Here is a 14,185-nt window from a genome sequence, read left to right on the forward strand (position 1 = left end):
CGCAGGCGCAACAACCGCTCTAGCCGCCGGTGCAACATCCGCTCCACCAGACCATTGGCGATATGCTGCCGCAAGCTGTCGACGATGCGCTTGCCGCATTCCAGGCGGCGAGTCTTCACGGCCCGTCGCAGCAGATCGCGTCGCACCAGCCGGTCGCGACAAACGTGATCCCCGCTGCTGCTGTCCGCAACGCGCAAGCCGCGCCTCTTCTGATAGAGACACCACCGATGCCGCGGTATTAGCTGCTCTTGCGGCTTACCAGGCAGCAGTTTCGCTACCACAAAATCAACAAATCCCGGTTCAGCAGTCACCGATCATATCACAACAACCGCCGGTCACCTCGGCCACTGAAACCCTATTTTCCCCATCAGTTCTCGATGTCCTAGCCGCCTATCAGGCAGCCGAAGCCAGTAACAACCATCAGGTTATTTCTGAATCCAATACTTCACCTTTTGGGTATAATACTCAATTAACCCATGATCCGTCTCCAACTTTTTTCTCCAATTCATATCACAATACCGTCGATGCACCTTCAAATACTGTTCGACCTAATTTTATTCCTCCCTCAAATACCACTATTTTACCAAATTCTGTCCATCGAGAACCTGTTTATACCCATGTCAATCAACCAAAACAACCATCCACAAACATCACCATTAACATCAAATTAACCCCTCACAACTACAAAGCATGGAGAATGTCCATGGAATCTACCCTCCAAACCTACCATCTTCTTTCTCACATTCTTAGTTCGACACCTCCTCAATCCAAATTTATTTCTAGAACAGGTTTTGTGACATCTGCTGCGGATTTAATCATAAATCCATCTTTTTCCCAATGGGATGATGTAGAAAATGTGGTTAGGACTTTGCTCCTAAATTCAATCACCGAAGAGGTGTTTCCTGATATTGCTTATCTCAAATACTCACATGATATTTGGCTAGCTTTGGAAGATGCCTACGGGCTTATTACAGGTAGCAAGCAGTTTCAGATGGGAGTTGAACTGCATGAGCTTGAGCAAGGGGGGATGTCAGTTACTGTGTATATGCAAAAAGTGAAGTCCATTCTTGATGATCTGGCTGCCTCGGGGAACCCTTACCCTCAACATCTACTACCGTCAGTTCTTTATAAGGGTTTGGGAGAAGAGTATCGCTCTACCGTCCAGAATCTTGTCACTCAGCGCGGTACAAACATCAACTATTAGGAGATCTTGCACAGTTTGAAAACAGTTGAAGGCATGATCCAATCAACCAGAAAGACTACTCTGCTTCAACTCGATGGTATACCAGCACACCGGGAGGCTAATGTATCACCATGGAAACAAATCAATCAAAGAATCATAATCCAAAGAAGAGAAGAAGTGGCAAGTGCTACAACTGTGGTGATCCAAGCCACTGGGCTGATAAGTGCAAAAGACCAAAGAACAATTCAAGATCAAACTACAATCCTGGACCACAAGCACACATGGCGTGGCAACAACCACCAAATCCATTCATGGGTCCTAATCAGCCGTGGTATCCTGACATCGGAGCAACAAATCATATGACGGCAAATCCGGCCCAACTTCAACAAATGCAGCCATATCCAGGATATGACACGGTTCAGTTTGGCAATGGTCAAGGTTTGCAAATTTCTCACTTTGGAAATTCAAATATTAATAATTTAAAAATTAATGATGCCCTACTTGTTCCCAAGCTTACCAAATCTTTACTATCTGTTCAAAAATTCACCCGTGACAATTCATGTTTCTTTGAATTTGGGCCTAACCATTTTCTTGTGAAGGACCAAACAACCAGAGAAATCCTGTTACGGGGCCCGAGTAAAGATGGACTTTATGTGCTTACACCCACCCTGAAGGAGGTGCTAGTAGGAGAGAAAGTGTCTTTTGAAAGGTGGCATGCACGGCTTGGACATTATCAGAATCAGACAATCAGCACAGTTCTCAAAGGAAACAATCTATCCTCTTCAAAGTCAGTTAGCAATGGTTGTTTTTGTCCATTAGGCAAACTTGCTAGAAGCTCTTTACCTTCTATCAGTCGCTCTAGCACATTTATTTTTGAGAACTTACATCTGGATGTTTGGGGACCAGCTCCAGTTGTTTCTTGTCTTGGTCACCGTTATTTTTTAATAATCATTGATGAATTCAGTAGATTTGGATGAGTTTTCTGTTTAAAGAACAAGAGTGATGTTTTCTCAACCTTTTGTGATTTTTATGCCATGATCTCTAATCAGTATAGTGCAAGAGTTAAGAATATTTACTCAGATCTTGGGGGAGAATTTCAAAAATTACAACCTTTTTTCAAACGACATGGCATTATACACAAAATAGCGTGCCCTCACACGCATGCACAAAAAGGTATAGCTGAGAGAAAAATTAGACATGTCGTTGACACTTGCCTTACTTTGTTAGCCAATGCATCTTTACCTCTCAAATTCTGGAACTATGCCATGATCCACAACATTAGGCTAATCAACTACTTACCCACCAAAATACTGAACAACAATTCACCCTATTTCTTGTTCTACAAGAAACAGCCTGTCTATAAGGCATTGCCCATCTTTGGCAGTGGTATCTATCATCTTCTTCGTCCATACAACCAGCATAAGTTTGATTTTCGTTCCAAGTTATGTGTCTACCTTGGTCCATCGAAAAATCATTTTGGGGATATTTGTCTTGAGTATGCCACCAGATGCATATACTTCTGCAAATTTGTACAGCACAATGAAGAAGTATTTCCTGCATCAGCAGTCACTGCATCATCACCTTCATCTAGCAACTTGGGGGTAAGCACATCTTGTCAACTACCATCTTTACTCGGCCTGTATCCAGGTAATTTCTCTAATCCCGCTCCTATATTATCTCCTTCTAACTTAGTTCCATGTTCCCAACCAATCACACCTGTCCACTCTGGATCTCATCCTGGTACCCCAATTATTCCCCCTGACTCTGAAGCCACAAACACTGCTCCACTAGCTCCACGTCAATGTTTGTCACCAGTAGTCACAGCTGCATCAACACCTGTTTCTCAGAATGATCTCACCACACCAGTTGGTTCTGTGAACATCACCACACCAGAGATACAGAATGTAGTACCTTATGAAGAGAATGCCATGCCACAAACACAGTCTCCTCCTCATGAAACTGCACCACCTGCTCCTGCTCCAACTGCAAGGCCCAGACCTCGCAATGCATCACTGATTGGTCCACGTCAACATTATATGCAGCTTCGACAGTCGTCTCTTCACTCAAGGGGACGGTTTGAGGGGCTTCTAGCTACACATCTAAATGGCACAGTGGACCCCACATGCTTCATCAAAGCCAACAAACAACCCGAATGGCGCACGGCAATGTCTGACGAGATTCAAGCTCTTCTGGATAATGGCACCTGGAAACTTGTACCAAGACCACATGATCAGCATGTAATCACCTCTAGGTGGCTCTTTCGTACAAAGAAGAAGTCCGATGGAACCATCGATCGACACAAAGCTCATTTAGTAGCACGGGGATTTACTCAGAAAGCTGGGATTGACTACAAAGAAACATTTAGTCCAGTAATCAAGGCTACAACCATTCGGTTTGTCTTTGCCATTGCAGCAGCAAACAACTGGTTCATCAATCAACTGGACGTCTCTAATGCATTCCTTCACGGAAACTTATCAGAGACAATCTATATGGAACAACCGCAGGGTTTTTGGGATAGTGATCGACCGGATCATGTCTGTCTTCTCAAAAAGAGTCTTTATGGATTAAAGCAAGCACCGCGAGAATGGTTCACACGACTTCGAACATTTCTCCTCTCACTTGGGTACAAGATGTCACAGGCTGACAATTCTCTGTTTATCAGACGCACCGACACTGAAAAGACTTACATTTTGTGCTATGTTGATGATATACTCATAACAGGTAACCACCCTGCACACATCACCAACACAATTGCAGCCATTGAACATGAGTTTCCCATTCGCAATCTTGGCAAGGCAGAATACTTTCTCGGAATTGAGATAAGATATGAGAAGGACGACATTCACATGTGTCAGGCCAAGTATGTGGCTGACATCCTAGACAGAGTGAAGATGATTGACTCCAAACCTACACTGACTCCCATGGCCACCACGCCAACACTTTCAAAAGAGCTGGGCATCATTTTAAACTCTGGAGATGAATATCGAAGCATTGTGGGAGCACTTCAATACTTAACACTCACTCGTCTTGACATTGCATTTGCAGTTAACAAATTATGTCAGTTCCTGCACTGTCCGACTGATGAGCACTGAAAAGGAGTCAAGAGGGTCTTACGCTACATTCAGGGCACATCAGACTTTGGGATTGTCATGTCCATCAAACCAATAGAGCACATTCATTGTTACTCAGATAGTGATTGGGGAGGGTGTCCTGATGATCGAAGATCCACGGGTGCCTTTTGTGTCTACCTTGGATCAAGCATTGTATCGTGGCAGACCCGCAAGCAACCCACAAGAGCCAGATCCTCCACAGAAAGTGAATACAAGGCAGTGGCAAATGCCACAACAGAACTCCTATGGGTCAAATCACTTCTCTCGGATCTGGGCTTTCCTTTACCCACTCCGGTTCAGTTATGGTGTGATAATGTTGGAGCAGTTTATCTCACTTCAAATCCAGTTTTTCATGCTCGTACGAAGCACATTGAGCTAGACACATTGAGCTAGATTATCATTTTGTTCGTGAACAAGTTCATAAAGGATTTCTCAGTGTCAGATTTATTCCAACCGATGATCAGGTTGCAGACATACTCACCAAGCCGCTAGCTTCGGCTCGCTTCATGATGCTACGCTCTCGCCTCTTTGTTCGTGCCCGCCATCGGCTTGAGGGGGGGGGGAGTGTTAGAGATAATGTTCCTATTATCTCTGTAAATAGATTCTTATCTAGTTAGAGTTTCAATTTGTCTATATCCCTAGCTAGGTAGAGTTTCAATACTATTATACTTATGTATTGTATTCCTATACAAACTACTATTGGCTCACTATAAATACAAGGCCTCTGAGCCATAATCACTAAGGTGATTCAAATCATTATTGTGTTATTACTTATCTCTCTCTATCTCCATAATATTCCCGTATATCAAACTATACATTCAACACGGTTAATTAACGGTTCGGTTACCTTTAGTAAATGGCTTAATGTGTGTAAAAATAAAAATCAAAGACGTAATCATTAAAACCTTACCAGTTTAAGGGCTTAATAATATATTTTAAATTTATTTACTTAGTTATCTTATTTTTATTAAAGATAATAAATAAATATTTTACACTAGCTAAGTTATGATAAATCGAGAGTATATCCAATTTATGTTCATTTTTGTTATTATTATACAAAAAAATATTGGCTTAATACATTATTTGTCCCTTGAATTTGTTCAAAATACTTGATTGGCCCTCTGAACTTTTAAAGTGTTCCGACAGTCCCCTGAACTTGCATAAAATGTTCAGTTAGCCCCCTGAACTTGCGTAAAATGTAATCAATTGATCACTCGGTCGTAAAAAAGTAAGTTAAATACGAAAGATGTATTCCACGCATCTTAAAATGTTATTACATAATTAAAAAATAGATTAAAAAGGAAGTTATTGCTTACTAAACTATACAACTTGTCTTCTCTAATATTAGAATTGTATACTCCGATTTTGTTCGTTTTACTTTTTTTAAGATACGTGGAATACATCTTTCATATTTAACTTACTTTTTTACGACCGAGTGATCAATTGATTACATTTTACGCAAGTTTAGGGGGCTAACTGAATATTTTATGTAAGTTTAGAAGGCTGTCGAAGCACTTTGAAAGTTCAGGGAGCCAATTAAGCTTTTTGAACAAATTCAGGAAGGAAATGATGTATTAAGCCAAAAATATTTATACTTTTTTTTATAGTTAAGTTCATGAATCATGATTACAGGTTGCAACCATGGCTTCTTAATTTTGCTTTTATCATTACGGTTCTTTAATTTCTTTAATTTTGCTTTTATCGTTACAATGATTTAATTTGTTATTACGATTTTTTAGTTTCAAAACCCTACATTATGGTTACTGAATTTTGCATTATTAATATAATAGTATATTTATTTAACGAATCTCGACTTCTGCATTTGTAAATACAATTTGGTTCATCTGGAAAGCCAGAAATCGGATCATCTTTGATTCAATTGTTCCAAATGTATCTGTCATTTTACGGGACCTTTGGAGCGTTCTTCGTGAGGTGCAAATTGGAAGCAAGGGAGTTATGCTTCATTCAGCTAAGGATCACCATGTTTTGTCGCAACTCTCTTTACGTGGTCGCCCTCCTCCCGCATCCTCCTGCGTGGAAGTTATTTGGCATCCTCCACTGCCGGGTTGGATAAATTCAGATGGATCTGTGGCTGATAATTTAGCAGGGGCAGGTGGAATTTTCAGAAACTGCAGAGGCTTTCCGCATGGTGCTTTTGCGATGCCGTTTAGCATTTGTCTTCCTTTTGAGTCGGAATTACAGGGCGTTATGCACTCAATTCGTATGGCTTGGGATAAAGGCTGGAAGAAGTTTTGGATTGAATCAGATTCAAACTATGTTGTTAATTTGTTAAAATCAAGATCCAAGACTGTTCCTTGGCGTTTCCGACAAGAGTGGATGCTTTGCCTTTCCCTTGTGTCTCAAATGACCATTTTTGTTTCACATATTTTTAGAGAAGGAAATAGGGTATCAGATTCCTTAGCTAACCATGGTCGAACTGCTTCTTCGTTGATTCATGGAATTCCTCGCCTTCCTTCTGCTCTCATCTTGTGTCTGATGACTTGGCGGGACTGCCCCAGTTTCGATTCCGCTAGTTTGTTTGTATTTTATTTCGCTTTTTTGTTTGTCCTTTATTGTTTATTTTGCACGGATCTTCTCTTCTCTTTTAATAATATTTTGGGCTCGGCTCCATTTGATTCGAAGTATGCTAACCAGGGCCGGTCCTGATAATTTCTGGGCCCTAAGCGGAATAATAAATAAAGGCCCTTTAATAAAAAAAATTATGTAAAAAAAATTTAAAATATATTCTAATATATGATAAACAAAAAAGTATTTCATTAATTTCTTATTTATCTATATTTTAAATCTATTTAGTAAAAAATTAAATCAATTGCCACGTGCGTATATCACGTGTCAAAATTTGTATCATTTTGCAAAAAAAAAAAAAACGATTAATTTTTCATCCAAAATGAGTTAAATGTCACTTATCGAAATACTTGAATGGCAAAATGTTATCAAATGGTATGACAAAATTTTGCATATCACATAGACCAAATAAAAATTTAATTCTTAAATTAACCTTCAATCTATATTCAAAAAATAAATTGCACCTCTTTTAAGTTTAAAATGTTAATTATTTACACCCTTTAAAATCTAAATAAATTTTAGGGTTAAGGTGCAAAAATACCCCTAACGTTTTGGGTCAGGAGCAATTTTACCCCTAACGTCTAAAATGGTGCAATTTTGCCCCTAACGTTTGTAGCCAAGAGCAATTTTACCCCTAACGTTGGTAATTTGGGTCAATTTCAGATATTATTATAAAACACAGATATTTTTATTCATTATTTTGCACCAATTTCATATCAATTCATCCTAAAAAAAGAATTTCATGTTTTTTTATAATTTAATAATAGAATTGGAGATTAATATTTACAAATTCGGTGAATTTTTTGAATTTTTTTTGTCTAATTCATACAAAAGACAATATATTTTTTATTTTTTTTATTTTTTTCACATCCCAACATATGTTTATGATTTGTTACTGATAAAATGACGCATATATAAAGTGTAGATGATAAGATTCATGACCGAGAAGACAGTTTGATAAATTATTTCTGAAATTGATCCAATTTATCAACGTTAGGGGTAAAATTGCTTTTGGCTACAAACGTTAAGGGTAAAATTGCACAATTTTAGACGTTAGGGGTAAAATTGCTCCAGACCCAAAACGTTAGGGGTATTTTTGCACCTTAACCCTAAATTTTAAGACTTTTTACATGAATATCACAATTAGTTACAAAATTATAATTAAATCCTTAATTTATAAGCCTTAATCTTTAAAATATATTAAAAATAATAATTTTATTAATTTGATAAGTATCATTTGATATAATTATAAATAAGAATAAGTTTTAAAAGTGGGTTTCTATATAAATTTCTTAATATTATTTTTTGAGAAAAAAAAATCTGCTTACAGTGGAGTCGAATCTAGACTCCTTACAGCAAAATATATTACTTACAGCAAAAATAGAAAGCCAAATATTTAATATAATTTTTTTTTGAGAAAAAAAAAATCTGCTTAAAGAGGGATATATTACTTAGTGCAAGTGGAGTCGAATCTAGACTCCTTACAGCAAAATATATTACTTACAGCAAAAATAGAAAGCCAAATATTTAATATAATTTTTTTTTTGAGAAAAAAAAATCTGCTTAGAGAGGGATATATTACTTAGTGCAAAAATAGAAAGCCAAATATTTAATATAATTTCTTTTTTTTGAGGAAAAAAAAATCTGCTTAGAGAGGGATATATTACTTAGTGCAAGTGGAGTCGAATCTAGACTCCTTACAGCAAAATATATTACTTACAGCAAAAATAGAAAGCCAAATATTTAATATAATTTTTTTTTTGAGAAAAAAAAAATCTGCTTAGAGAGGGATATATTACTTAGTGCAAAAATAGAAAGCCAAATATTTAATATAATTTCTTTTTTTTGAGGAAAAAAAAATCTGCTTAGGGAGGGAGTCGAACCTAGAACCTTAGGATGGCAGCTGCATTCTTAACCACTGCGCTACCCTTTTGCTTTTAGTACAAATTGTGTTTTACATATTTATATATAGATAATAGGTAAAAATTTGGGCTCCCTAACAGCCATGAGTCCTAGGCCGGTGCACCCCTGGTCTAGGCCCAGGGCCGGCCCTGGTGCTAACCTTGTTAGAATGCTTTGGTTCTTTTGGATCGACCTCCAAACTTTCAATTAAAAAAATAAACAAAATCAAAATTCAATTATATAAAGTTCTAAATAATGATATTTTTTAAGCGGCTACTTTGTAGATATACCCTATCATATGTATTTTTGTTAAAAAAATAGCATTCCTATCTCGAATCCTTTTTATACAGGGTTCAAATAGTCTCGTTAGGATTAGGTAGTATCGGGTACTCATAAAAACCGTCCCTGTTGTCATTCTTATTTGTTGTGTGCTCTAAGAGTCAAACTCGAGATTCCCAGCTTTAAACAACTAGAGACTCTTATACACTCAATCCAACCTTAATCATTTTTTTTTCTTCTTTTTATAGGTTATTCTTATTTCAAAGAGATTAGCATTTTGTAAAGTATTAGCCATTTTCCAATTTTTATTATTTCAAAGAGATTAGATGGAATTTTAGTGATGCAAGTATTATACCAAGATATTGCAGTTATTAATTTCTTATGTATGCCTCAAAAAAAAAATCTTATGTATGCAACTTTAAACTGGATCTTCTTGTTGGGCTTTCTCTCAGTCCATTAAGTTGGTCCAAGTGAAGAAAAACTAAGGGTATTTAAGTGGAAAAGAGTGAGACAAAAAGTACAGACTGAACGAGAAAACAACCAGAAAATATAAGAGAAAAGTCTGCATTTTCTTCCAATCCCTCCAGCTGCACTAGATTTGAGTTTTTCGGAGTTTAAACCGGTAGATCGCGGTGATATTTGAACATTGGCTTCTAGTCATCTTCTTCTTCATTTTCATCGGTGGAGATCGGGTTTGGAGGTTTGAAGGTCATTTTCTTCAGAGGGCAGATTGGGGCCAGATCTCTAACTTTGTGGTATTTTCTCTTTTTTTTTTTTTTGGTTTAGTTTTCATACATTTTGAAGATTGTTCCAAAGAGTATGAATGATAATGCCTCCAGTTTTATCTTGGGAAAATTGTTGCATTGTTTATAATTGTGATAGTTGAAGATTTTAGCAGAGTACAGTCTTGTGGTTTTTACTTCTTAAATCCTCAAATTGAGAACCTTGGTGAATTTTGAGCCCTATTTGGTTTTATGTGCTAGATAGTGCTTTCCACATTATTATTCTCTTGGATCTATCTGTGCTTTATATATATATAAGATATTACTGTTTTTGTACGAAATAAATGTCTCAGTCTTTAAATAAAATTGTTATTAGAATTTTCTCATTTCTAAGCATTGTAAGTTGTTTTATGAAAAAGGAGAATTTAACCCAATACATTCAATTTCAATACGTAAAAAATTGAGCTAATTTGTCAAATGTTGCCAACTCCAGAGCCAGTTGATACCTAGACTTTGATTTAGGCTAAACTGAACATGTTCGCAAATTTTAGGGGCCAAATTGACCCTTCATTTTTTTATTATGAAGAATGAAAATTTGCATTATAGGTCACTCCTAGTTTTGATGTTGCATTTACAGCTTGTACCAAGGCTGAAGTAGCTTTGAGTATTGTAAAAGAATTGTAGAGTTGATGAATGTATCTGGTCTACCCAGAGAAAACGTTGCTAGTCATTTGCATGTTAGTTCAATTCTATTTTCATCCATAGGTAGGGAGCTAAGGCGGCACGGGGTTGTCGGGAACCACCCCAGCTGTGAAGGGTGGTTCAGCCTCTCTACTGTTGGAGGTGCAATTTGCACCCCCATCTTATGTTGCATGAACACTCCTCTTTAGAAGCTTTTCAGCATTCCGTGTACGTGTTCATTTCATGTACTTGTCCATTTTCGTTCGAATCCTATTTTATGAAGGTTATGTTTTAGAAATAACGTTTCCTGGTGTCCATTTCCTAGTCCGTGAAGCATACCGCAGTAAATAAAACAAAGTCCTAATGTGTTTGGCATATAATTTTGTCCAGCCCGTAAGTCCATAAAGGGCTACTATTTCCATCATTTCTATGTGTTAATCCTTGTCTTATAGTTATTTGGTTTGTAGTTAGAATTTACTTGAGCCAGAACATTTTAGCATTAATGAATGGAATGCCATCAGTGCTCAACTATACGGAACGTCCTATATGAAGACATCCTGTCTTTCTTTCCTCGGCAAAATGTCACTAATCCTCGATCGACTAGGGTGAATCGTTTAAATCAAGTGTCTTTCTATTGGTCTAGAGTTGACAGAGATTTCTATGCTGAAGTGTCCCTGTTCTTTATAGTTGTCCTTATACCGGTTTGGGATCCGAGAGAAACAACCTCAATATGTTTTATTCATCACACCTTGCTGAACCTTCTTCAGGATTGGCCTATGAACGTAACTGTCTCCCCCTACACTGCTAAGATAAGCCGTTTTCTGCAATTTTGACATGGTTCTATGCATTCTTCTATATTCTATCAGGTCTAGTAGGCACTCTTTCTGAAATTACTCTACTCAAATCAATGTTTTACTTTTCCTTTTTGTAAATGAGGTAAATTGTGTTTGGGGGAAAGTAATTCTACCCAAATATCAAATGTTATTAACTGCAATATTGTTGCCTTTATTTTTATTGCAGGGAGGGATTGAATGTTTGTTGGAGTCTTTTGCGTTATTGAAACCATTACCGGGATTGAAAGCTCATTGGCTCTATAGATAGTATTAAGTGCATTACAAAGAATGAACTCACTTTATTCTTTTATTCTGCAATTCCAAACACTTATTTTGTCCTAAACTTCTTCCAAATGGCTTCTATTCGTAAATCTGGATTCACTCATGATGAAGATGTGCTATTATGCTCTACTTATTTGGAGCTCACACAAGATCTAACTACAGAGCCAGATGAAACCAGAGAACGGAAGTGGGGACGAGTAGCAACTGTGTACAATGCAACAGAACAACTGAATGTGGAGCATAGGAGCTGGCGATCGTTGGAAAGTCGATACCATAAAATTGATATGGCTGTGAGAAAATTAAAAGAATGCCTTGAACAGATTGAACAAAAGATTCCAAGTGGTGCATCCGATCTAGATATAGTTAGTTTTTTCTTTTGTTTACTCAACTATATTACATCAAGATTTAGGCATATGAATATTTTCATAATACTGTGTAATGTATTGCAGATGTACCGAGCCAAACAGCTTATGTGGACGGACCCAAATTTTAAAAGCGGGTTCAAATTTGACCATGTTTGGTCTTTGCTGAAAGATGTCGGTAAATCTTCAGACAACGGACGAACAGCAAGACAGATGCTGAGGACACAAAATTCGGAGACTGAGAATCCGACTCAACAATCCACAGGTTTGTCTGATTTTTCTAGTGAGTTGAATGACTTGAATGAAAATAATTCTACATCAAGATCATCTGAAATTCCAATGAGAGTTAAGAAAGCAAAACTTGAAAAGAAAAAAGAAACACGATCCAAAGAATCGAAGCTAAAAATGGTAGACAATGTAAAATTGTGCGAATTGTTAGCCGAATCAAATGCAATACGCAAAAGGCAATTGAAAACCCGAGAAGATAAAGTCATGGCGAGGGATGTCAATAAAATTGAAGATCCAGTTGTTCGTGATTATTTTCGACGGAGACAACATGAAATAGCTGAATGCAAATTCGAGGAAGATGCTCAGAAGTCGCAGCTACCTTCGTTGTCTACCATGAATGACTACAACTATCTTAACAATTTTCTGAACAATTTTCATGGAACAAGTGATGATGATTATGTAACGGATTATTGATTTGTTGTTAACTATTAGTTTCTAGTTTGCTTTTTATTTATGTTGATTATGTTGATATTGTTATTTATTTGGTATGGAAATTTAGTAGAATGTTCAATTTAGTCATTAGAAGTATTTAAATTTTTAAGTTTTTACAAGGGATTAGATCTAAATTCGCCAATTTGACTGCTAACCATGCCATTCTGGAAAGTTTTTGGTACTGAAGTATGCAAATCACGTCAGTGTCATCGATTTCAGTTTGAAACAGGGGAGGTAATGGTCGGCTCTTATGCAAGCTCTTGCTTGCTTGGCTTTCCAGTTAACCGGAATTGACCCTCCACAGCCTAATAACACCAATACTATGCAATAGATGGTAATAGTCCATGTTAATAGAGAGGGATAATCATAGGAATAGGAATAGGAATAGGAATGTAAACGGGGTGGGGATGGGAAAGATCTATCGGAGATTTTCCTAGTTTCATTTTTTTTAATTAGAACATGGAAGACCAGGGATGGATTAGGCAGACATCCCAACTAGGTTGGCATCCTTGCCTGCAACAAATAACCTGGTTCCGATTTATTAAAGAGAAACAGAAAAAAGAGTACAAAGAACAATGACAAAAGCTATGAGAACCTATAAACGGTTTGACCCGTTAAATTACAAAAGAAAGCAGAGATGCAAAAAAAGATGGAATGTTATCCCACCAGACAGAATTGGTGATTGTTCTGCCGTAGTTGGCTAGGATGTCTGCGACCTGATTTCCTTCCCTGTAAACATGAGAAACCACTACTTTCCGGAATGTTTGAACAACATATGTAGAGTCACTCTCTATCCAAATATTTGTCCTTCGAAGATCTATCGGAGATTTTCCCAGTTTCATTATGTTATAAATAAATTATTATATTTTTTCTCAATTTTCCTAACATTTGGGGATTCTTTTCCGTCCCATTTACAAATTACATCCCTAGTTACATGGTGATTTTTCTTCTTTCCCTCATCCATCTTCCTTTTATGTAAATCATCCATGGCAATACTTTACCAGAAAATACTTCCATAGAATTTCAGCTATTTGACTCTTCCTAATAACACATATTATAAGAGGCCATATTATTTTAATTATTACGTGGGGTCGTAATACACGTGTCTAAATGTGAATTGAAGATTCTCCGAGTGACATAGAAAACCCGGTGCTTAATATAAGAACTCCTCTAATAATATCCGTATATATTGTTTAGTTAAAAAAGAAATTGTTTTTAGAATAATTATAGGGAAAAAAGCCAAAACAGTACATCATTCAACTAGGAAAGAAAGCTACTATAGCAAACATTAAGAGAACATTAACCTTCTACATATTGATGATGCAAATACAACCTAAAAATTAAATCACAACTAACATCCAAAATCAAAATCAAGGAAAACACTTGAGAACCTTCACAAAAACCTAATTTTATGGATCTGCTTTGAGGAGGACGAATGAAGTTTTCCTTCTACTAGGTTAGATTATTGTATTTTTTGTTATTATTATTTTCTTTTTAATCGGTGTTTTTTTTTTGTGACGCACAG

The 14,185-nt window shown here is 36.9% G+C and overlaps 1 protein-coding gene across 1 annotated transcript; it reads left to right on the forward strand.

The window, feature by feature from the left end:
• Positions 1-9,595: 9,595 nt before the first annotated feature.
• LOC136204167 (uncharacterized) lies at positions 9,596-12,747 on the forward strand. Its single transcript, XM_065995364.1, has 3 exons — positions 9,596-9,815; positions 11,484-11,940; positions 12,028-12,747. Exons 2-3 carry the CDS (start codon positions 11,650-11,652, stop codon positions 12,640-12,642), a joined length of 906 nt encoding a protein of 301 aa, XP_065851436.1. The 5' UTR covers positions 9,596-9,815; positions 11,484-11,649; the 3' UTR covers positions 12,643-12,747.
• Positions 12,748-14,185: the final 1,438 nt, after the last annotated feature.

The sequence above is a fragment of the Euphorbia lathyris genome, chromosome 8 (genome assembly GCF_963576675.1).
Source record: "Euphorbia lathyris chromosome 8, ddEupLath1.1, whole genome shotgun sequence".
Classification (NCBI taxonomy): domain Eukaryota; kingdom Viridiplantae; phylum Streptophyta; class Magnoliopsida; order Malpighiales; family Euphorbiaceae; genus Euphorbia; species Euphorbia lathyris.

Excerpts from the sequence above, each read along its gene's own strand:
- LOC136204167 (XM_065995364.1), top strand. The coding sequence starts at position 11,650 with ATGGCTTCTATTCGTAAATCTGGATTCACTCATGATGAAGATGTGCTA. Across the intron at positions 11,941-12,027 it reads GTGCATCCGATCTAGATATA|ATGTACCGAGCCAAACAGCT; the intron begins GTTAGTTTTTTC and ends AATGTATTGCAG.